At 48.7% G+C, this 22,272-nt stretch overlaps 1 protein-coding gene across 1 annotated transcript in view; it reads left to right on the forward strand.

Moving 5' to 3' along the window:
• Positions 1-11,478: 11,478 nt before the first annotated feature.
• Ky (kyphoscoliosis peptidase) overlaps positions 11,479-22,272 on the forward strand; it is a 39,345-nt gene continuing 28,551 nt past the window's right edge. The window contains exons 1-3 of the mRNA NM_001413796.1: positions 11,479-11,679; positions 14,511-14,573; positions 18,074-18,136. Of these exons, the coding sequence (NP_001400725.1) occupies positions 11,544-11,679; positions 14,511-14,573; positions 18,074-18,136 (262 nt within the window). The 5' untranslated portion in view covers positions 11,479-11,543. The remainder of the gene's footprint in view (positions 11,680-14,510; positions 14,574-18,073; positions 18,137-22,272) is intronic.

The raw sequence follows: 22,272 nt of genomic DNA on the forward strand, positions 1-22,272 counted from the left end.
AGGAGGCATCTGTCTGTACAAATGCAGCTGTGCCTTACCCCATCTCCACCCTGATACAGTCCCAAAGCCTGTCATTTCTTGGGCTACCTACCTGACCATTTGGAAATACTCAGCTTCAGGACAGAGGAGGTCAAATGGTGACCCTTAGATATTTATTAGAATGACTAGGGACAGTTTGGAATCAAGCGATAAAAAGTTAGGTGCGAACCTAGAAAACACAGGAATCATGTGTCAGCAGAAAACTGACCTGGGCTCAGGTCTTGCCGGAGCCCTGAGTGACAGTCCTGTGCAAGGAAGTAGGAGAGGAGCCTGTCGTTCTCATTCCCACCCCACCCACAGGAGGACATCCTCTATCAGAAAAGTCAGGGTAGATATTGAAGCTTTTATGTGGATGTCCCCCAGATCTGACCCAATATCAGCTGGTATACTCCAGCCAGAGACAGTGTAGTTGATCTCTGGGTCTGATGCAACCACGAAGGAGTGCTCCAATGCCATGGCCAACAGGTATAATCAGGCACCCGACGCCATCAGCTGCACAGGCTCTTTACCCTCCTCACCTGGCGCTGCTGAGCTAGTAGACTCCGTGGTTCTTCTCTATATCTACTCTGAGCAGTGCAGTCTAGAGGTTCCTGCCAGGTAGCATGTTTGCCACCTGCCCTAGATCTGTTTGCTTCAAACCCTCGTTCTGGAGTCCTATATTAGCAAGCCTGTTCTTCACACACCTGTGCACGTTCCACAGAGACTTCTCCGAGCCCTGCTCCAGGAGCGCAATGAGGTAGCTACTTGGAGAGTTCACTGAAAAACATTCAAGATCAAATAAAAGCACCTGGCATGGGGCCCAGCGTAGAGTGAGCCCAAAACATGTTTCTCATCTTCTGTCAGTCCACTATAACAGCTATGATGAAATACCATTAACTGGGAAACCTATATACCAGAAAAAAAAATTCTCATAGTTCTAGAAATTGAGACATCAACAATCAAGAGCTCAGAAAATTTACCATCTGCAAGGTCTTCTTCCTGTGTCCGAGGTGGCACTTCCTATGTCCTTACACACTCATCTGAGATAGTTTGATAAGGATGCTAAATACCATTTATAGCTTAGTCATCGCCCAAAGAACCACCTACTGTTACCACCACATGGACGATGAGGATTTCAATATATGATTGGGGGTGGGAAGAACACAACGGCTCAGGCCATAACCGACCCTCTTCCCAAACCTTCTTGCCTGCCTGCCTGCCTGCCTTCCAACCCTCCTTCCTGCATTCTGTCCTTCCTGCTTTCCATCCTTCCTTCCTTTCTCCCCCATCTCAATCCTCTCAGTGTCCTAATTAATCCCCACTCATCTGCCTCTCTTTCACTCCACCCAGATTCTCAGTGCGCCTCTGGGGTCCCAATGGTCTCTGTTGCCTTCCTAAGTGGATCTGCACACAATTTTCTAGGTCAACTACAGAGAGGGACTCCTCCATCTCTGTGTTCCCAAGCATCAACACAGGCCTAGAACATAATGTCTGGCTCCAGATGGAATGAAGGGGTTGTGGTTGGATGGGGATGGAGGACAGATGGACAGATGATGACTATGGGGGTGAATGGACTGGGCTAGACAGAATGGATACAAGGGTAGATCTGGCAGATGGGTTGAGGACCAGTGTCTACGTAGAGATGTAGGGATGGGTGCATTAACAGCTAAGTGCAATGGACAGATGCAAATGTGTGATACCCAAGTATTGAAGAGGAGGCATAGGAGGATGGATAGACAGATGGCTGCCGTCGTGTGCCAAGTTGGCCTTGGGCCAAGGCAAGAAGGTTCCAAGGAACTCTCTTTAATAATTTCACCCCAATCCTTGTCACATCCTGTGTCATTGTGGCATTGCTGTCACAGCACAAACTTGCAGTCGTGGTGACCTATGGTGGTGGGTGATGCCTCCGTTTGCAGTTTTACCCAAGCCCTCACTTACTGATCCCTGCCCCAGGCTCCGTGTACCACAAAGCTCAGAGCACAAGCATGGCTGAAGAGCACATTTGCCCTTCCCCAGACACCTGCCCAGCCCTCAGAAGTTGCCACAGAGAACGATAACTGAGAGATGCTGCCGTCCTCACACTCGATAACTAACTGAGTATATCAGTGAGGATTCTGCTGTCCTCACGCTCAACACCAAAGTCTGGACACCGGCCAACCAGTCTTCTCCCCAGGGTGAGCTTGGATTCCAGCCACATGGAGGTTCAGCTAGGCTGACACTCCTAGGCCGCCCTCAGTAAATCCAGAGCTCCTTGACGGCAAGAAGGGTATCATCCTTCCTGCCCAATCCAGTCATACCATTTCTGACACAGAGTTGGCAGAGGAAATGTTTGTGGGCTAAAGAAAATGAACAAGGCATCCTAGACACAGCTGGTTGTTGCCATGGGAAAGCGTGGTAGGTGCTCATCCAAGATGAGAAGGTGCACACCAGCTCTGCCACTTCCCAGATGGGCGGCTTACCCAGTCCCTGGACCTCCTTGACCCAGCCTCTCTTCATCCATAAACTCATAGTAACAGACGGTACCACTCAGCTATCGCCTCTGCTTGTTTGGATCATGCAGAAGACTTCTCATGTTGGTCTTTTGAAGGGCCCTTGTTCGAACCAATGGTTCCCAATAGTTCCTGCCCTAGCTCTTCTCCACCAGGGCAGAGCAAGGCCTGTACAGAGGAGCTGGTGAGTTGAAGGCAATGAGCATACCCCACTTCCAGGTTTCTGCAGCCAGGGCTATCTATAATCACCCTGACCCCAATCTTTCCGTGTGAATTATGTAAAGAGAGTTCTCTAAAAATGAGGCCTATGAGCCGTTCCGGCCTGACTTTCCAGCCCTCATGCCATCGTTCCCAACTTGAGAAGGACCACAGCTTGTTAGTTGCTCCTATCCAGCTCACCCTGTCCTGCGCCTGCACACGTGAGACTAAAAATACCCATGGCTCCTATTAGACACTCTGCCCTAGGGACAAGCCAAGCCTGAGTCTGCAGTGACACCAAAAGCTGGCTCCCTCACAGCCCTGGGATCCAGGCCACTGGGCTGTTTTCCCCAGCAGCATCCTGGGGTCCCCCGGGGGTCCACAGAATTGATCACAAGGCTGCTGCGGGAGTGGTTGTAGCTCTGGGTCACTCTCCAACGCCTCTCCCTTCATCCCACTCATCCACTTCTTAGACAGCTTCACCTGCCCAGAAAATGGTTCTTTCTCAAGGAACTCTCATCACTCTGAGTGCTTCCCTGGTTCCTACAGATATCCAATCCAAACCTCAGCTGCCCCTGGAAAAGACCCTTGTGCCACTTCTCATGGAAAACATATACAATAGCACGTGTGTTAGGTTTAACGGGAAAGTCAGACAGACCTCCTCAGAAGCCATGGGGTAGACACGTGTGTGTGTGTGTGTGTGTGTGTGTGTGTGTGTGTGTATTGTTGTTGTTGTTGTTGTTGTTGTTGTTGTTGTTGTTGTTACATGTCAGTGAATGTGTTTATATGTGCATGTAGGTACACATGCATGTGTGTATGTATGATTGTAGAGGTCAGAGGTCAACGCCAGTTGTCTTCCTCAGCTCTCCTGCTTGTACAGAAAAAAGAAAATCTTTATTGATAGAGTCATTTCTCCAGTCTCCTGAACCAATCTCTTCATCCTTCACTATTTTCTGTCAATAAAATAGACACAGATCCATCAGTCCAACCTCTAGCTGTTGTGAGACAATTGGGATGAACCTATGGAAAGAACACAAGCTGTGAGGTCTAACCCAGAGCTGGCACTGAAACTGGAACAATGGGGTGGGCAAGGTCTCTTATTCACAAGAAACATGCCAGGGACATGCCAGGGACATGCCAGGGACATGTCAATAGCCGGTGACGTATGCTTGGCAGGGCGGAAGAGGCAATCTCTCCTTGGGCTTTCATGTGCTACTGGATATCTCTCTTGGCATTGACCAAGCTATTTTGGAAATGGTGGTGAGAGACGAATTGATTTTCATCATCTCCATCCCCAGGAAAAGGCCAAGAGTGTCACAGAGCGGGACTCCTATAGTCAAAGTACTTGAGGGCTGGACCAGAGTGTTTCCAACATTTGCCCATGAATGTGTGTGACAAGGCGTGGCTTTAACAAGCTATGGACAAACAAACAAACAAACAAAACATACAGAAAGCTAATTCAAGGATCACAGAAAGTTAGACTGAAATGGAAAGTGTTGAATGGTAGACTGGGGAGGCAAAACAGAAAAATGGAGAACAGAGATTGCAAAAAAAAAAAAAAGACTTCTGCTTTGGCTCTTGGCAGCAGCCGGGTTGGGGGTGTGCGAACAGGACTAAGCAGCTCTCTGAATGAAGCGCTCCCCAAATCTGTGCTCCAGAACGTTCTGCCAGCAGCCAAGGAAGGTGTCTTTAGAGACACTTGTCCTCACTTAACCTTCCTCTCCTCCGGGCCCGGAAGGTCTGCGAGAACGATGCAGAGAAGGAGCAACTGCTCTGCAGGGCTCAGCGGTTCCCGGGGCTACAGCTAGAAGCACCAGCTTGCTGGAAGCCTTCATTCTGTCCAATTTGGCTCAAACGTTTATTGAGCACCTCCTGTGTACAGAGAGTGCACAGGAAAGCAGAGGGCTGAGGAGCAAGAGAGGCAGTGACCTGGTCCTCGAAGAGTTTAAAGCGCTCAGAGGTTTGGAGAGGCCTTTATCAGAGTTTACTGTGAGATAAGGAAGACCCTGTGTAGAAGGAAGAGTGTTCCTCCTCCCGTTAGTGTTCAAATGTCTGTGCCATCACAGTAGAAAACGGAAAGAAAGGCTACGAGGGAGCCTTAGAAAGTCAGCAGCACACACATGTGGGCAGGGCGGGAGGGGTGGGAGTGGCTCGGTTGATAAACTGCTAACCTTGCAACAGAGGACCTAAGTTCAATCCTCAGAATCTTTGTGTAAAAAAAAAAAAAAAAAAAGCTAAGCAAGGTGCTGACGTTTGTAAACCCTGCACTAAAGAGACAGTGGTGAGGGGGGAAAGGAGAGAAAGGAAATTTAAAAAAAGATTATCCTCTGACCTCCGCATGCTTGCCCATAGGCAAGAGTACACACACATGTACCTGCACATAAACACACACACAGAGAGAGAGAGAGAGAGAGAGAGAGAGAGAGAAGGGGGGGTATAAAAGTTCTACTAAAACTCTGCCCCATGCATTAATTATTCTAATGCCAAAGGCTTATGTAATGACAGCATTCAATCCGGGGGACAGGCGACCGGAGGTGGACATACAAGGCTAGTGAGTTTGTAAGTAGACACAATCTTTTTGGAAAGTCATTTGACATTGTATATATCTCGAGCCTTAAAATAGTCATAACCTTTCGAGTCAGTGATCCCACTTCCAGGAATCTATTCTAAGGAAATAACCAGCTATGTGGCCAAAGGGGTAGGCACACAAACATCCACCGTGGTATCACCCTGGGGAGAGGATAATATGAAACAAGCTGAACTCCTAACGCTGGGCAAATCACTGATTATAGCCTTTTAAATTTGTTTTGAGGAGGTTCACTGTGTGTGCCAGAAATGGGGAACCTGTACACGATACCACCCTGGTGTTATTTTTAAGGTGCTCATACTCAATTTATTATATGTAGCAACAATAGCAGAAGAAACACTAAAGAACAGAACACTTAAAAGAGGTCATGCCTAAATGACAGGGCTTGGGTGATACAGTTTCTCTCTTGCCTGGTCTTCTAAATTTTCAGTACTGGTCATGAGTTTGGCAGAACTCAAGCACTTTCATTTGCTGGAAGATCGCCATGACCTCACTCATCCAGAGGGGTCACATTGCTCTGAAGACTTGGTCGGCCACCTTCCCTGTATCCCCTCACTTCCTGTTGCCTTTCCCTAATACATCCATGGAGAAAAGTTTGCTGTACCTGCAGGTTCCCTGCTAAAAGCTTTGTCTGTACCCACTGGTGCCTGACATCTGCTTCTGTGGAGAAGAGAGAATTTCACCTCTTGGAAACCCAAGGGAAGGGAAAGGGTTCAAACTAGTAGACCCAGAGAGTGCCTCTTTCTAAGGACAAACAGCAGTGTGAGGTAGGACACAGGGAAACACTCCTCTCAGGTGGGAACCTGTAGCCAGGAGCAATTTCCTCCCCACCAACCCCGTCCTTCAGCTCAGGGCCTGGAACTCAGCAGACAACTGACAAACCCACCTTCAAGCAAAGGATAGGAAGCTGTGAGGCTGACAGCTGGATGCTCCTGTCCGTCAAATTGGGAGGAGGACACTGGACTACAAAGCAACAGTCATGCGCTGTCTGTCTAGAGCACTGTGGTCTGAGAAACACATTATTAAGTGATGTCATCGTTGTATGAGCATCTCACAGTGTATTCAACAAGCCTAGCTAGGGCAGGCATAACGGGGCTTCGAAACACTTCCCTCTCTTGTGGCCTCTTTTCATCCCCCCAAAAAAGTCTTATTCAACCACAGGTACATAAGTATATAAAATAATACAAATGGAGCATTTACATTCACTGTATATGTATAACTTTTGCCATGTATTAAAGGTTAAGATAAATTTGCATACTGATAACATGATTGTTGCTTTTTTTACATAAAGAATTAAAGTGTGTCTGAGAATTGGATAGGCCATCTTCAATGGTTTCTTTTTTTTAGAGTTGACCAGTGTTTGGATTTTATAATCAATCATCAATGCTGAGATTATGGCTTCCCTTAAACAGAAAGGACAAAATAACAGAAGAATATTTAGGGTTATTCTGGAAATTGTTGGAAAATGTATCCTAATCCCAAACCAAAATTCATCTAATCATTTTTATCAAAACTCACGTCAGCAACTTGTTGAAGCGATGTTTAAAATTGAATATTCTGACAAAATACACTGGAAAAGTAAGTAATTTGATATTTATATCCTGGGGGATAATAGTATGGAAATATTTCTAAAGTTTTTATTTTCTATAAATAAACTTATATTTCTATATGCACTGAAGATTCTGATGCACAGGGAAATGCTGCGATCCGTAAAGTGCAATTGTCTGATGCCATAACTATTGTCTTCAATCTGAGCCACAATATCTAGGGCAGCATTGGTTGGTGCCTCGTGAATGATGTCATGCCCAGTGCTGAGAGTGCATGCTGTGTGCTCAGAACCAAGGCTGCAGTGGAGTCCCACAATGCATTGAGGGTGAGCACTACCAGAAATACTCAGACTAATCGCACATTGATTTTGAGTTAATTTGGGGTCATTATACATTTAGAAACTCTTGTTCTTGCCAAGTATTTTTTACAACTCGCACATTTGTGGGCTCCCAGCCCCAGTTAAGAAGCTCCGTTGTAGCCTGCCACCTATTCCTTCTGTATGATATCAATACGTGGATAAGCAAATACATGACAGATACCGAGGGAGATGCAGATACATGGGTATGTATATAGAGTAGCCTACTGCCTGTGGGTCACGATAAACAAACACGAGATCGAGTGAGATTGAGTGAAACACAAGAGAAAGTGACACTATCAAAACAACGCAATAATGGAGCAAGAATTTCTTGCTTTTTATAAAAGTATTTACATTAGCATGTAAGATATAAGATAGCATTATGGCGTTTTCAAACAAAGTCAGAATTGTTTCATATCGAACACTTTTTGATAAATACAAATACACTCTAACAAGAAAAGAATAGTGTAAATACATGAGTGGTTAACAGTCACAGTTATCAAGAATGTACTTTGCGGGGCTGGGGATTTAGCTCAGTGGTAGAGCGCTTGCCTAGGAAGCGCAAGGCCCTGGGTTCGGTCCCCAGCTCCGAAAAAAAGAACAAAAAAAAATGTACTTTGCATAACTCTATTGCTAATGGTTGCAGGCAGATAACAGGTTTGCCTTCAATGCATCAACATGTGTGTGCTGTGCGGTATCATGGTTAATATAATGCCAACCACATCCCTAGGACACTCGGAGTTCTCAGCCCCTTCAGAACCTTGTGAAGCCTCTGTCGTACACAAATGTGGTCCATTTCTCTACAGAGACATTGCCTATGCAATGCACGCTGAATTCTGAGTGTTCTGTGTCATTTAAATTCTGAAATGTCCAGTTCACTGCAACTTAAATAATTAAGGATTTACCCCAAATGGAGGCAGCCTCTGTTTTGCCAGACCTTAGGAAAGGGTAGAGTACAAATTCCTTAGTGAGCTCAGAATAAAATCCTTGAAGCCCATTATTCAACATGGCATCAGGACGGAGGGGCTACCTCTTAGAAGAAAACCTAAAAGCAGAAAAGCCGGGGGTGTTCCAACCTAAGAGATGATTTGGGCTGCAGCATGGGTGCATATGAAGCTGGTCCAAGGTGTGAATTGAAGGCTGTTGCTTGTTTGTTTGTTTTGTCTTGAAGGTCCAAGTGGAGACGGGCTTTGAGCAGATGGAGTAGACACTCTGCCTAAAGGCTCAGTATCCTCAACCTTCTCTCCAGCTCACCCCCTCCCCCTCCCTGATTGATTCGTCCTAACATCCTCTGCTACCTCCACTTCTCTATGAGGACCTTCTCAAGTCATCAGAAGAGGGAGCACAACTGAGTCATCCCAGGCCAGGGATAGGATTTGAGCAGGAAGAGGGGGAAAAAAAGATCATCTCAGTTTTTCCTCCAAGCTCTAGGCAGGGAGAAGCTTACAAGCCACAGGAGCTGGGTCTTGGCAGGAAGGACCATGAGGAGGATAAGTCCAAGTGCCTGGCAGCCTCAGGATTCAGAGTCAAGGTGACCCTCGTTCAGGGGTTTGCTCCAAAGCAAGACTCTCGGTGCAGTTCTGGAAACATTTGTTGACATCTAGACACATTCTAGATCACTGGGATTGGGAAGGAGGTACTACTGGGCATCTAGTAGGATGCTGCTAAGTATCCTACAATACATAGGATGGCTTTCTACGGCAAAGACATCTCCAGCCCAAATTTCCAGTCACAAGGATGGGAGGCAAGCACTTCTGCAGAGACTTGGATTTCACACACAGACAGTAGGACAACACACACACACACACACACACACACACACACACACACACACACACACACACAATCTGCCTGTACCTCTGACTCATATACTTCAGCTAACCATGTTTCCCAGAGAGGGCTCTGAGAGGAAGCATTAAGCTGAATCCTTTTTTTTTTTTTTTAATCTTTGTTAACTTGGGTATTTCTTATTTTAAGCTGAATCCTTAAGAACGACACTTTGCAGCATGACAGCAAGGGTGGTCATGTAACCCTAAGGACAAGGGCCGCAACCTCTCTGTATGTTATACCACGAATCCCCTTCTAGCAGCAAGGGGAGATGTTAAGACGGTCTACTCTCAGACAACAGGCCTGTGTTAGTTACTGTTCTTGTCTCTGGTACAAAATACCTGACAGAGGCAATCTAGAGGAAGAAGGATTGATTTCGCCTCAGTTTCATGACCTGTTCTTGGACACAGAGAGGGGCCTCATAGAGAAGTTTAGGTGGCAAAGGATGTTAGGATGGATCAATCTGGGAGGGGGAGGGGTGATCTGAAGAGAAGGTTGAGGATACTGAGCCTTTAGGCAGAAGATCTACTCCATCTGCTCAAAGCCTGTCTCCACTTGAATACTCAAGCATAGCAAAGTTCACAGAGGTAGGCATGGCTTGCACCCACAGTGTTGAGGGTGTGGCAGCTTGCTTACATCTCTAGGCCCTGCTTCCTGAAGGTTCCACAACCTCCTCAAACAACATCAACTGAGGGCCAAGTCGCTTAACAATGACCAGGTGGAGAACATTTCACATCTACACAGTAACACTGTCTCTTGAACAGTGACCCTTCAGTACAATTCCTCATGTTGTGGTGACCCCCAGTCATAAAATTACTTTTTGTTGCTACTCCCTAAGTGTAGTTTTGCTACTGTTATGAATTGTAATGTAAATATCTGATATGCAGGATATCTGCTATTCGATCCCTGTGAAAGGCTTCTTTGACTCCCCCGTCCAAGGGGGTCTTGACCCACAGGTTGAGAACCACTGACTTAGGACACACTGGGTGAAGGAGATGAGTGCAGGTCTTCAAGGTCTTCAGGTCCTCATGGTTGCCTCAACCACCTCTAAGACCCAGAAAGTTTGCATAACCCAGTCCTTTCTTTCCCAACCAGTATGCGTGTGTGTGTGTGTGTGTGTGTGTGTGTGTGTGTGTGTGTGTGTGTTGACACACATATAGTCAGGGAATCGGACTCACTTCAGCAGAATGAAACCTGCCTTGTTGGCCATCTGTCTCCCCTGTCTGTCAAGAGACTCAGCTGTCTAGCAACACCAGCTCAATATTGTTAGAAGCCAATGACAGACACCCAGTTAGAGAAGGCATTGTGTGGATCCTGATGCTAAGAAAATGGAGGAAAATGGTCCAAGGTCACATGGCCAGCAAGCAGTGTGGCACTGCAGCTGGAACATAGCTTGTACCCATAGTGGCTGTTTCAAGGACAAGGTGGAGAGCTCTCAGGAGCATGTACCAAGGTAGAGTCACAGAGCAAGACCTCCGTGCAGAAGTGGCATCTATTACCTGGGTAAAAACATATTAGGAAATTGTCTCCCACCTAGTTGAACCATAAGTGCCAAAGGCTGCAAGGCAGAAGCCATGTAAACACTCCTTAGACATACAGCCAAATGCCCTGTCGCTGTTGGCTAGGCAGAACAGGCCTGACTAAAAATAGAAGGGGCTCTCAGGTCCAGCTCCCTGACAGCAGCCGGCAGCTCCCAGTTCCCTGGCCTCTCTCTCTCTCTTGTGTGTCTCTGTCTCTGTCTCTGCCTCTGCCTCTGAGCCCCCCCCCCCCCCCCCCGCTTTCTCTCTTTTCCTCAGGCAAGAGCTAGTCTTCCCGAAGGAATGGAGAATTTTAAGACCTCCATCTCAGGAAAAATAAATTGTTAGTGTGATACCCAGTAGATATGACCCAAGGTCTGAAACAGTCATCAATGGGACTTGGGGGCTTCACCATAATGTCTTAATCTATGAAAAGAACTATCAACTTTCATGAACTATCAACTTTCATAACCCACCCAAGGGAACAAAGAAGTCAAGGCTACAGATGTAGCCAACATCTGCACACCCTGCAATTCAACCTTCTCCTTGCCTTTCTTTTCCAAAACTAACCCAGCTCTGATTTGAGGTTTCAGGGTTGGCCAGTGACTTCTCTTAGGAGATAGATGGTGGCGATGAGGCAGCACCCAGCCCAGCCACAGGGAAAGTTTTGCAGGAGCCCAATACCTGCACTTCCGTTGCATAGGGAGGAAGGGTCATAAACCCTATAAAGTGCATCCTGGGTGCAGTTCAGGGCCAGGGCCCGGGGATTTCCTTTCAAAGGTGACTTAGAGGCACTTCAGGAGGGTAGCGCCCTCCCGGGCGGGTCCTAATGGTGAATTTGGCAGAGTCAGCGAAACTGCGCCCGGCGGACCTGGCGGCGGGGCAGCGCCCTCTCCCGCGCCCTCGCCCTGTCCCGCGCCAAGCAGCGGCGCGCACGGGGCCATTTGCAGCCTAGGCAGCCTCGCGAGCAGCCGCTGTGCGCCGGCCGGGAGGGAGGCGGCACCATGGAGCTGAAGAAGGACAGCAACGCTGTGGCCATCGACATGCTGCTCATTGTGCACTCCGAGAAGCGGCGCGCGGCGCAAGCCACGCACTTGGACCCGCAGGCGGACCCGGGCGCGCTGCTGCAAAACCGAGGAGGTAACACCCGCCTGGCCCGGGTCCTCAGGATCCCTGGGCACCTCGGCCACCAAGCCCCGGGGTCCGCCCGCCGTGGGGCGCCTAAGCAGCACCCCCTTCCCTTACGAGGCCAACCCAACCCTCTCCCGGACCACTGCTTATGCCCAGGCGCCACAGCACTTGCGTTCCTTGGCAACGCACAGCGCACTGGTTGCCCTAGGCCTGTTTTCTCCCTCTATTCTCTGAAGGGTGCAAAACTTGTAGAAAAAATGCTCCGCAGAAAGAAGCCAGGGCCTTAGGCTGATCACGTGTAGCAGAGGCCTAGTCCCCAGGCAGTATGCAGCATACCAGAAGTCACCAAGGACCCAGAAGGATCCTTGTACTGAGTCAGACTTTGAGATAACTTAGAGCCTCAGTTTCCCCTTTCTTAAGCCTCTCTTCCAGCCTCCAAAAGATATAAGGACTGAATGGGGGAAGGGAACCTGGTGGCGTGTGGTGGAGTAGGGTTTGAAGTCTCCTGACCGTACTTGATTTTTCAATTTTACTTGTTCTGCAGACTTAGGGAAACAAAAATTAACAAGTGATTGCTTATAGGGTGATTGCAGAAGTCAGGATCTGCCTCTATTCTCCACACACGCAACTTGAATAGAGTATAAAGGGTGCCGAATGGAGGCTCAGGAAATCCCCAAGAAATATAGGAGCCTCGTGGCGCTGGTCTTGGAGGAAGCCTCTGAGGCTAACTGAGGGGTCTAACCCCGCAACACTTCTTCAGCAGAGACGCCTGACAGCTTCACGGAAAAAGATGACTGCTGTCCCCCATTCTCTCTCCAGCTCCCGCGTTCCTTTGGGACTCCCTCCTGCTACTGTATCTGTCCCCCAGAGCTTCTGTGCCCATGAGGTGCCCACAGCCCGTCCACCTTCTGTGCTAGGGCAGGGGTTCTATAGACAACCTTGACCCACTAGCCACATGGCGCTAGTACTGGGATGCAGGTCCTGGGGAGCCTGAAGAGAGGCCTTTAGGGAAAGAAAGACTGGAGAACTGAGAGTGTTCACCGCAGAGTTTAAGAGCGAGTGTGGGGATGGGGGCTGTTTGGGTTAATAGATTCTGTAGCCCTCCACGCCGCTCCTGGGAGAAGGGATTAGACCCTCTCAGGGTCTTTGAAGGAGAAAGAAAATGTCCTCCGCTTCTTGATGGGAATGAGATGGCGCCCGTCGCTCGCTCGTAACCCAATCCAGAAGACCGCTCCCCTAGTGTAGTGAGAGAGGCCCAGTTCCAAGTCAGCCCAGGAGTCCCCACCGCCCAATCAGAGTCCCTTCGCTTCAAGAGAGAAGCCTTGAAGTGTTGGGTATCAAAACTGCCCTCAGGGTACCCAAAATGTCCATATCTCCATACCGGCATACATACTTTGGCCCTGACTTGGGGGTAAAGCACCTCTACTTGAAAGGCATTGGTATTTTTCTATAAATGTTTTCCCAGCGAAGGTTTCTGAAGATGCTGGGCAGTTGAGAAAACTGTTATTCTGCACCGAAGCGGGAAAGGAGGCCAGTGTGGAGTTTCCAAGGTCTACTGCCCACGGAAACCCCAGGCTGTGCCAGCCTGTGTAGCCACACTTTAGGACACAGTCTGGGGGAGAAAAACACTAGGCCAAACTACTTGTTCAGACGCCTCACACAGATGCATATATCTATTCAAAATCACCCCGCAGACTTTCAAATCTCTTCCTGTCACCTTCAATCGAGTTCTCCCGGTAAGGGGAAGCTAGAGGAAGGCTTTAAATGCCGCCCCACCCCCATACCCATCAGAAAAGAATAAAGCTCAATTATTGTCAGGAGGCAGACAACGTGGCCTTGCACGGGAAAGGAGTCAGAGGGGCAGGACACTAAGGCAAGGAGAGGCATCAGGGATTTAGGCTGCAGGGCTAGCCTAGTCTCTTTTCTCTTCTCTAGGAAGCCTCATTCTCCCAGCTATTCACATAGAACAGCACTTCCCACAAAACAGACGATGGAGGAGCAGACTATGGGGAAATCAGGGGATGGGGAGGCTGAGGAGCTTCTGAGCAGGTGAAAGGTTAGAGGGCCAACCCTGATACTGAGCTTCCCAGGAACACAAGAGTCAAGGGTGCCACAGAGTTAGTCTTGTGGTGACACCTCAGCAGCCACCAAGAGACTCCAGATACTGCTCCCACACCAGAAATGAGTTTTATTGCAGTGGTTCCCACTGCCCGGGCATACATCGGTCCTGTGCCAGGAACTCACCCTCTCAACTGTCACTTCCAGCAACTGCCAGGGAGAGAGCTTCCCTTCCCTTCCGTTCTGCATTGCATCATCGCCAGAACGAAACACAGGTGCCATGATGGGCCGTGCTGAGGCCTATCGAGGCCCACAATCTAGCTGCAAGGGATGCTGGGAAACAGGCAATTGTTGCTCTCTATTCCCCTAGGAAAAGGCTGTCTTTGCCAATGCTCCCTCAGCCCACTTTAAGACTCCCTGCATACAGAAATGGGGAGGCAAAGCAGGTAGAAAACTCAGAAAATCATACTTTCATACTTACATGTTGGAGATATGGGGATGGGTACTGGGCATCTGTACAGCAAAAATTCCTTCTGGAAAGTCCTGATAGCCAGTCCCACCATCACTGAAATCTATCATTTTCAAAATATTTTTTTTTTAAATTTAAGGGTCAGATTGTTTCCTCAAATGCGTCTCATTCAAGGGCAGCCTATCTCAGATCCTGAAAGAACTGGTTCCCACCAGGCTTGTTTAGCACAGACGGGTCTATAAGTGAAACAGTGGTGCATGGCACTTGCCCTAGGGCTCCCTCCAGAGTCTCACACCCAACCCTTCTCTCACAGGATTCCAAGGTGTCAGAAACGGAATCCGGAAGTGGCAAGAATTGGAGGAAAACGGCTTTCAGGGTAAATCTCATTTTTCTTTCTATCTCCTGTTCCGTCTCTGTGATTCAAAACCCTGAAAAAATGACTGGAAGAGCTGGGTTGTGCTCATCGGGAAACTGGCTCTAACATCTAATCAGTGAGCAAACATGGCTGCCTGTGGCTTAGCCAGGCCTCTAGGCCTCTGTGAACCTGGAAAATTGCCCTGGCATTAGAGCTCCTGCTTTTCTGGAAGCTGTAAATGGGGATGGTGCCGTGGACTTCAGCACTCATGTGAGCTGAGCTGTAGAAAAGGATTTGGCTTCACTTGGGGTTGAGTGTGTTCCCACCAGAAGCAGAGCTGCTGACAACACAAAGACTTTACAGCTTTAAAATGTTTTGGGTTTGTTTGTTTGTTGTTATTGTTGTTGTTGTTGTTTTGTTCTGGTCAGACTAGGGTAGTGACCTGTCTTAAGTCAGAATTACTTGAGGCCTGGGCAGAGCCAGTCAAAAGTTCTATAGTCCTGCCTGCCCTGAGCAGTTAGAAGTTCATTTCCAAAGCCTCTTCTCTCTGGTTCCAGGCAGCGCTCTTTTCTGAACTTTTCTGGAACACAGGAGATGGGCAAAATATAGTGGGCTTTGCTTTGTGGTCCCCAGAGATTGATGACCCCAGCTTCCAGGGAGAAATATCAGTGCTAAGATGCAGGGTGGGGACACAGGATTCTAGGAGGAATCAGACCTCCACTCCCAGGACGTTGTTAAGGAGTTCCATCAGATGCCATCCATGTAAACCATGGAATCAAAGGCTGACCCTCCGCTGGAGCATAGCTGAAGAAGAGTGAATAACTCTGGTTCCTCCAGCCTTCAGACGGGGGCAAACAGGCAAAGCAAACTAAGAAAACTAAACTCCTTCAGCAGCTCTCCTTAGTGGTTACTTTGCACCAAGCAAAAGGTTTAAGTGTTTGAAATCAAACAGTTAACATGCAAATCAAGAACCCTGTCCTAGTAGGGCTGTTTTCAAATGATTGCCATTTCCCTCTGTCCCTTAGTTTGTTCACGGGAAGGAGCCATCTTCCAGATGCACACACACACCCGTTTTCCAGAGGCATACACACCCATTAAGGAAATCACTGTGTCCTGGTTAGTGGATCCGTGTAAAGGCTTCCTTAACTAGGACTGAGCTATAGGGAAAACCTGACTCACTCGGGGTGGCAAAGGTCTGTACCGTAGTTAGCAAAGTGAATAAGAAGCCCGAGAACGAGACTCTGGGAACTTCAACCACAGGGATGGCCACTCAGAGCGTGTGTGCATGCGTGCTAGGTCCGTGGGTGAGCAGGTGAGTGAGCGAAGTGAGGCATTGTGGATAAAGGAGAATACCCTTCATATTGATCTTCTCTTTGCCTTGCGTGAGCCATCTGTCAAGTATCAAAGGCCTCCCAGGAAACACTGGAGCCATTCCACTTTGAGCATCTTCAAGGTTGGATGGGAGATTAGTGAAAAACTTCATGAAACAGAAAGTAATACAGTAACTCTCAAGATGATTATTAAATAAAAAAAAAAAAAAAAACTCAGGCTCTTAGAATCGGTCCACAGAAGGTGATTCCAATTGTCCTTGAAAAAAAAATCTATTGGTTGAAGATTTGGTATAAATCTGGCTACAAAGGATGTCTGCGGAAATCCCAAATCCAGGAAACACAATGGTTCTGCCATCCTGCCAACATGTGGCGTTTTAATGTAAGTCTTCACCTACTTTTTAAATGGCATGCACGTATGGAGAAATATAACGACTTCTTTCCTTGGTTTTTGATGCCAAGATCCAGGTCACTAGCGTTGCTGTTGATGTCATCACATATGTGCCTTCTTGGTACCTAAGTCACCCAGTCCTGGTAACCAGCAGGCTGTCCAGCCCCGGCAGTTGGAGAAATTTCATCTCAGAAGGAAATGGCCTGGTGGCATGTGCTGACAGAGTGTGCACAAATGGGACTGAGTGTGGTGTTGATCCAAAAGGGCACATTTGTCCTCTTGTTGCTACTCTGTACACTCCTTGGGCTTGGGTGTTGGCGAGAGGAAGGGTGGGGAGCCTGAAACACTCCAAACTTTAGGAAGCAGCAGGTGTTTGGGCTGAGCCACCCCTCTCCCATAGCTCGCCCAGCAACGGGCTTCCCCTGCTGTGATTGGCTGCTTTCCTTGGTCCTGGCTGAAGTCTGCCTAGCAGCACGGTGTCTGGTGCCCTAAAACTAGAGAGAAACCACTTGTGCTGCCCTGGCTATAAATACCTCCCAGGAGCTGGGCCAGCCAATCATCCTCCTTGAGGATTTCCTTCCCAGCTCCTGTTTCCTCGTGGAGGTAAAGCCAGCTGTGCCCACAGAAGGCAGCCTCCCTGTCCTCGCCTGAGTGGCCTGGCGCTCCAGCCCAGCATGCCACATCACCTCACGTTGGCACACAATGACAGTGGATCTGGCCTTAGCTAGCCAACCATGTTCTGGAAGCGCTGGGGGCCTGACTCAACCTGTTCATAGGGAAAGGCTAGAACGTGCAGGTTCCCCAAGGCAGACCTCTGCTGGGTGGATCCCAAGTCTAGCCCAGGTAAGGGCCTTGCCTACCCACCTTGACCAGCTTCTGCTAGGAGTAAGCATGGGAACCACAGAGCTGCCTATGTAGTTGGCTCAACTGTTCAAGGTAGCAACCCTAGAGACATGTTAGTGCCCGGCTAAGCCACTGTTTCTCCCAAAGTGAGGCTCACTCTAGGTCACAGAGAGATGATGAACTATAAGGGACAAGTAGTTCGGGAACTTCCTTCCGCCATGATCATGGCCCTTCCTCAGACTCTTCCTAAATCCATGAAGTCAAGGTTCAGGGGCCGTCTCAGTAAGGATAACCCACCGCCACAGAGCAGCAGAAATGGATCCATGCCTAGGAAGGGCAGAGAAGAGAGTGATGGCCTGTAGCAAGAACTAGGCATCTCTCTTCAGCATCCTGACCCCACTGGGCTATAAGGACATGTAGATATCATCAGTGGATACAGAGAACTCAATCATGTTGAGTGCCCTGTCATATTGGTGAAAGGAAACCAAACTGAGTATCCTCCCATCTTCGAGGCTAAGATCAGAGGCAGGTTACTGTCCCCTGTGCTCCTCATAGGGAGGAAAGAAAGCTGAGCTAGGAGTTTGGAAACTCAAGAGTTCAAGTACCATGTTGGAACCTCCCAATCCATTCCACAGAAAGGTGGGGCGATCAGTCAGGCGTCTGTGTGTGAGAAATTATTTTGGAAATTGTAGCAAAAAAGTGGTGGTCCCATAGACTACTAGAATGAATCCCGGCCTGGCTAGGCTTCCACTGGGAGGCAGAAGGGGTGGGCACTTGTGGACTCCCGTGAGTAAGGCTATGCTGGTCCAGAGGTGTGCACACCATGGCAGTAGATGTGCTCAGCCCCCACCAGCACACAGTTGTCTCCGGTGCACCCAGCTCCTTCTGTCCCCCTCCCAGGGAACACTATAGCATAGTCACCATGGTCACCTGGCACCTTCTTTGTCTTTCTTGAACAGGAAACTTGCCAGAGAAGCAGTGCCTTCAGCAGCCTCAGGTCATCACTTCCTATGACAACCAAGGTAAGAGACAAATCGCTAACAGCCATCTCTCCCAAGCCAGCTAGCCCAGGATACAAAGATCAGGTTCCAGGGAGTCCCTCCTCTGTGATCCATGAAGGCCAGAGCATCCTCCCATCTCCCAGCATCCCAGAGGAAGAACGGAAACTGTATGGTCCAAGTCTGCCTTTCCTCTCCAGTCAAGAAGTGAAGACCTCGGATTAGAGTCCCACCAACATCGACATCGTCCGCAGTGCTACAGCTAATGGTTACTGAGTGCAAAGCATGTGTCTAGGACTCTGCCAACCCCTATACACACTCAAGTATCAGAGCAACCTAACGGGGTGGCAGTCTCACTGCTTTACAGACAAGGAAACCAAGGCTTGAGACAGTGATCCACCAAGAGTCAGGGCCAACTCTCTCGTACCTTACCTCCACTCCCAGCAAGGTCTCAGTGGTTAACCTTCACATATCTGGGCTTCTGTGACTCCCTGGAAACTGATCTCCTGCTGGCTCACGGTATCCAAGTCCTCCCACATCCTGACTCATAAAGGTTCCTTGACCTCTCTTGAAACTGAGCCTGATGAAACATCCCATTTAGCGTCGAGTTTTCTGCAGCAAGGTGGAACGACCTGGTCCTTCCTTGAGAGACCTAATTTTCCCAGAAGTGCTCTGGGTACTTGGAAATGGTGGGCAAGGGCACTCTCTGGTGGCCAGGCTGATTCTGCAGTTGTCTAGATCTGAGACTGTCACAAGGTAGAGTTAATGTTTCCACTATGGCTGGAGGAGAACCTGTTTAAAGGACTCCAGCATCTACCATGGCTCTTCCTCAGATGCCTGGGGTTCTCAGGCTCAACCTACAGAGTCAGCTGTCATTGCTGATGCTATAACATGCAAGAAAACTATGCCACGGCACCCAAGGGGAACCCATGTGCCTTTTCCTGAAGCACAAGAATCCATGCAGGCCAGGCTGCTTTCTGACACTGACTTGGAGACACAAGCCTCACATCAGAGACATCTCGCCGATGTAGAAAGGTCACAAATGGGCTGCCATTCTCTCAACATGGGAAACAAAACAGAGGCTACTGTATGTAGAACTGAGCCCTCTCAAGAGGGAAAGACAGAAGGGGAAATTAAGGCAGGAGGGATGGTGGGGGTGGGGGTTGTAAATCAGCTTCCTGTAGCTCATTGGCTAGAAACAGCAAGAAGATTTCACCTTATGCTTCTAGTACTGAGAAGTCTGAAGTCAGCTTCACTGGGTAAAAAGGCAGGTGTCAGCAGGCCGCAGCCTTGGGAGGGAGTCCATGCCCTCCCTCCTTCCGCACCTACAGGCTGCCAGCATTCCTTGGCTTTATGACTGTGCCATTCCAGTGACCGCTTCTATTATCACATTGCCTTCTCCCCCATTTTAGGTAGGCAGTTCTCTCTCTGTCTCGCTCTTATAAAGTTATATGTGGTCACATTTAAGGCCCAACCAGATAGCCCAGAACAATCACTCTGAGATCCATAGGTAAGGCGGCATCTGCGAAATCTTCCTCACAGTCAGACATTCTGCATGGATACCCTGAAAATTCATCATTCTGCTCATGATAAGGAACCATTGTAAACAGAATAGAGGAGGCTTAGTGGTTTGGCTAGCATTCATGAGGCTTTTGAGTCTGATCTCTAGCACCCTCCCCCAACCCCAGATAAAAAGAACAGGTGAGAAACACCTAAGACAGAATATCTGTGTAAGAAAGAAGGGGTGGGACAAACACAAGGGCATCTGGGGAGAGATTGTAGCTGGGAGCCATGACATGAAGGCACCATCAGGCAGGTAGGCATCTGGTGGGTGTAGAAAATCTGTATCTGTGGCCAGGGGAAAGGGGACATGAGCAGAGTATGAAGTAGGCGTCGAGGCAGACAGGACTTGTGGGGCAGGACATACAGTCCTATGTGTAGGCTGCCTTCAGGGTGCTGGCTTCTGATCAGAGTGTGATTGGAAGACATCAGATGGCTTTAGACGCAATGCTTCTAAGATTGGGGGCATAAACAGAACAGATGGGGCTGACCGAAAGCAAAGAGGACTACCCTTGAGGTGGTATCATGGTATCCAATGGCAAGAGGGTTTCCAATGCTGTGGGCCTGGGCTAGAAGGAGAAAGGGGGTTGGAGGAGACAGGATTGAAGCATAAACAGTGGGAAGCCAGGGGTAAATACAACAGATGCAGACTGGGGAAGAAAGGGGAAAGGTTGGACATCATTCTGTGGAGACTTGGCATTCAGGAAACAGCAAGGACATCACCATTGTGCTCTGAGTTCCTACTCCTCTGCAAGCCCACTTGTTCTGGGGACCGTGTCAGCTCTAGCACGGATTTCATGGGAGGTCCTTCCCTCCCCCCCTCTCTCCCCCTCTCTCGTCCCTCCCCCCTCTCTCCCCCTCCCTCCTTCCCTTCCCCCTCTCTCTCTCCCTCCCTCCCCTCCCCCCTCTCTCTTTCTCTCTCTCCCTCCCTCCCTCCCCCTCCCCCTCCCTCCTTCCCTCCCCCTCTCTCTTTCTCTCTCTCCCTCCCTCCCTCCTCTCTCTCTCTCTCTCTCTCTCTCTCTCACACACACACACACAAATAGATCCACTTTATGGATGGAAAAATGAAGAAACTGAGGCACAGGGCCATTTAAGCAGTTTGCTTAAAGTTATGCAACTAAACAGAACAAGCCAGACCCAAGAGTTGAACATGTTTTTGTGTCTTCGTACCCCTCAGAGCCAAGTGGGCTTAACTTCCATACCACACTTCCCCACACAGGACGGAGACCTATCGAACAGAGCTGACTTGAGTACAACTTCCCTACCCACCCCAGCTCCAGAAGTCCAAGGCTCCAGGTGGAGCTTGTTCAAAATGCCTCAGCTTTCCTCTCCTCAGCAACTTGCTCAGTGGCAGCTTTTATACAGCAGGCGATTAAAAAGCACCTTGTAGTGCAAAGGAGCCTTGGAAGATGGAGCTGCACTGGGTTTGTGAGTTGGGTGACAGGAGAGTGATTATGGGGAGGCACTGTGACTTCCGACCCTCAGGATTGTGGCTAAGGAGTCAGTTCTGAAATGACACCCATCATGCTTGTCCCCAGCTCTTGGAGCTGACTGCTTCCAGACTACTACATCCCGGAAGCATAGTGCACACATCTTTTAAGATCTAGCCAGGCATGGTGCATTTGAGAGTGCTTTTAAGATGACAAATGTTTAACTTAGTTTTTTCCGACTTTATTAAGTGTTACAGAAAAGTATGTCCAGGCTGTAAGTGGATCAGCATGTACAGAGACTCTTAAGTCAACGGTGCTGAGTATCTCGAATAAATCCTGGGACTCCTCCGAATGCACACCTGTCTCCCCCTGCCCCCAACGCATACGCACCCATGCACACACATGCTTGCCTGGCAGTATTTGTTAATTGATCAATGCTCCTGGCAGCCACTTCCAATCAGTCAGAGTTAATGAACAACACAAAACCCTCTTGCTGTGCCCACATTAGGTATTCTGAGTAAATTGAGCCGTTAGACAAATACTGATTGAAACCTGGAGCCATTAGAAGAGGTGTCCTGTGGGAGACATCACCTGCTGGCTAAGAGGCCAGCCTAGGACAGTGCCCACATAGACTTGGGACCCTGTATGCATCTCTGCTTGTGAGAGAGAAAAGAAGAAGAGTCAGCAGGGTTTAGAAAAGGTCCAGCCTGAAAGCTACTTCATAGGGATAGCAAGAAATAACCCCTAAAATGCTTTTACTAAATGGCCAAGGCTGCAAGTCAGAAGTCTTAGTCAGCAAACAAATTGCTGGGGAAGGGTATTGTGAGAGAAACCAGCCAGGACACCTGATGTTCCAGAAAGGTCTCTTACCCTTGACAGTCAAGGTCGGGGCGATTGACAGCTGCTTGGATTTCACTCTGACTTGAATGTTGCCTGAGAGTCTTTGTGATGAGAGCTAGGTCAGGTTAATATTTTTATTAAAATCTTGGTTTTGTTTGCTCTGAAAGTGAGCTCGGTGCGCTGTCTGCCTCTCTAGGGAATGCTGTCTGTCTTGATGGACACAAGCTACGCCTGGGGGACAGAGAAGTCTCTCAGATGGTCTCTGAATTCAGTCTCTGGGGGAACGCTAAAACTCCAAAACCAGGGTAAGAGTTTGACTGCGTTCAGAGT

This window comes from Rattus norvegicus, chromosome 8 (assembly GCF_036323735.1).
Source record: "Rattus norvegicus strain BN/NHsdMcwi chromosome 8, GRCr8, whole genome shotgun sequence".
Classification (NCBI taxonomy): domain Eukaryota; kingdom Metazoa; phylum Chordata; class Mammalia; order Rodentia; family Muridae; genus Rattus; species Rattus norvegicus.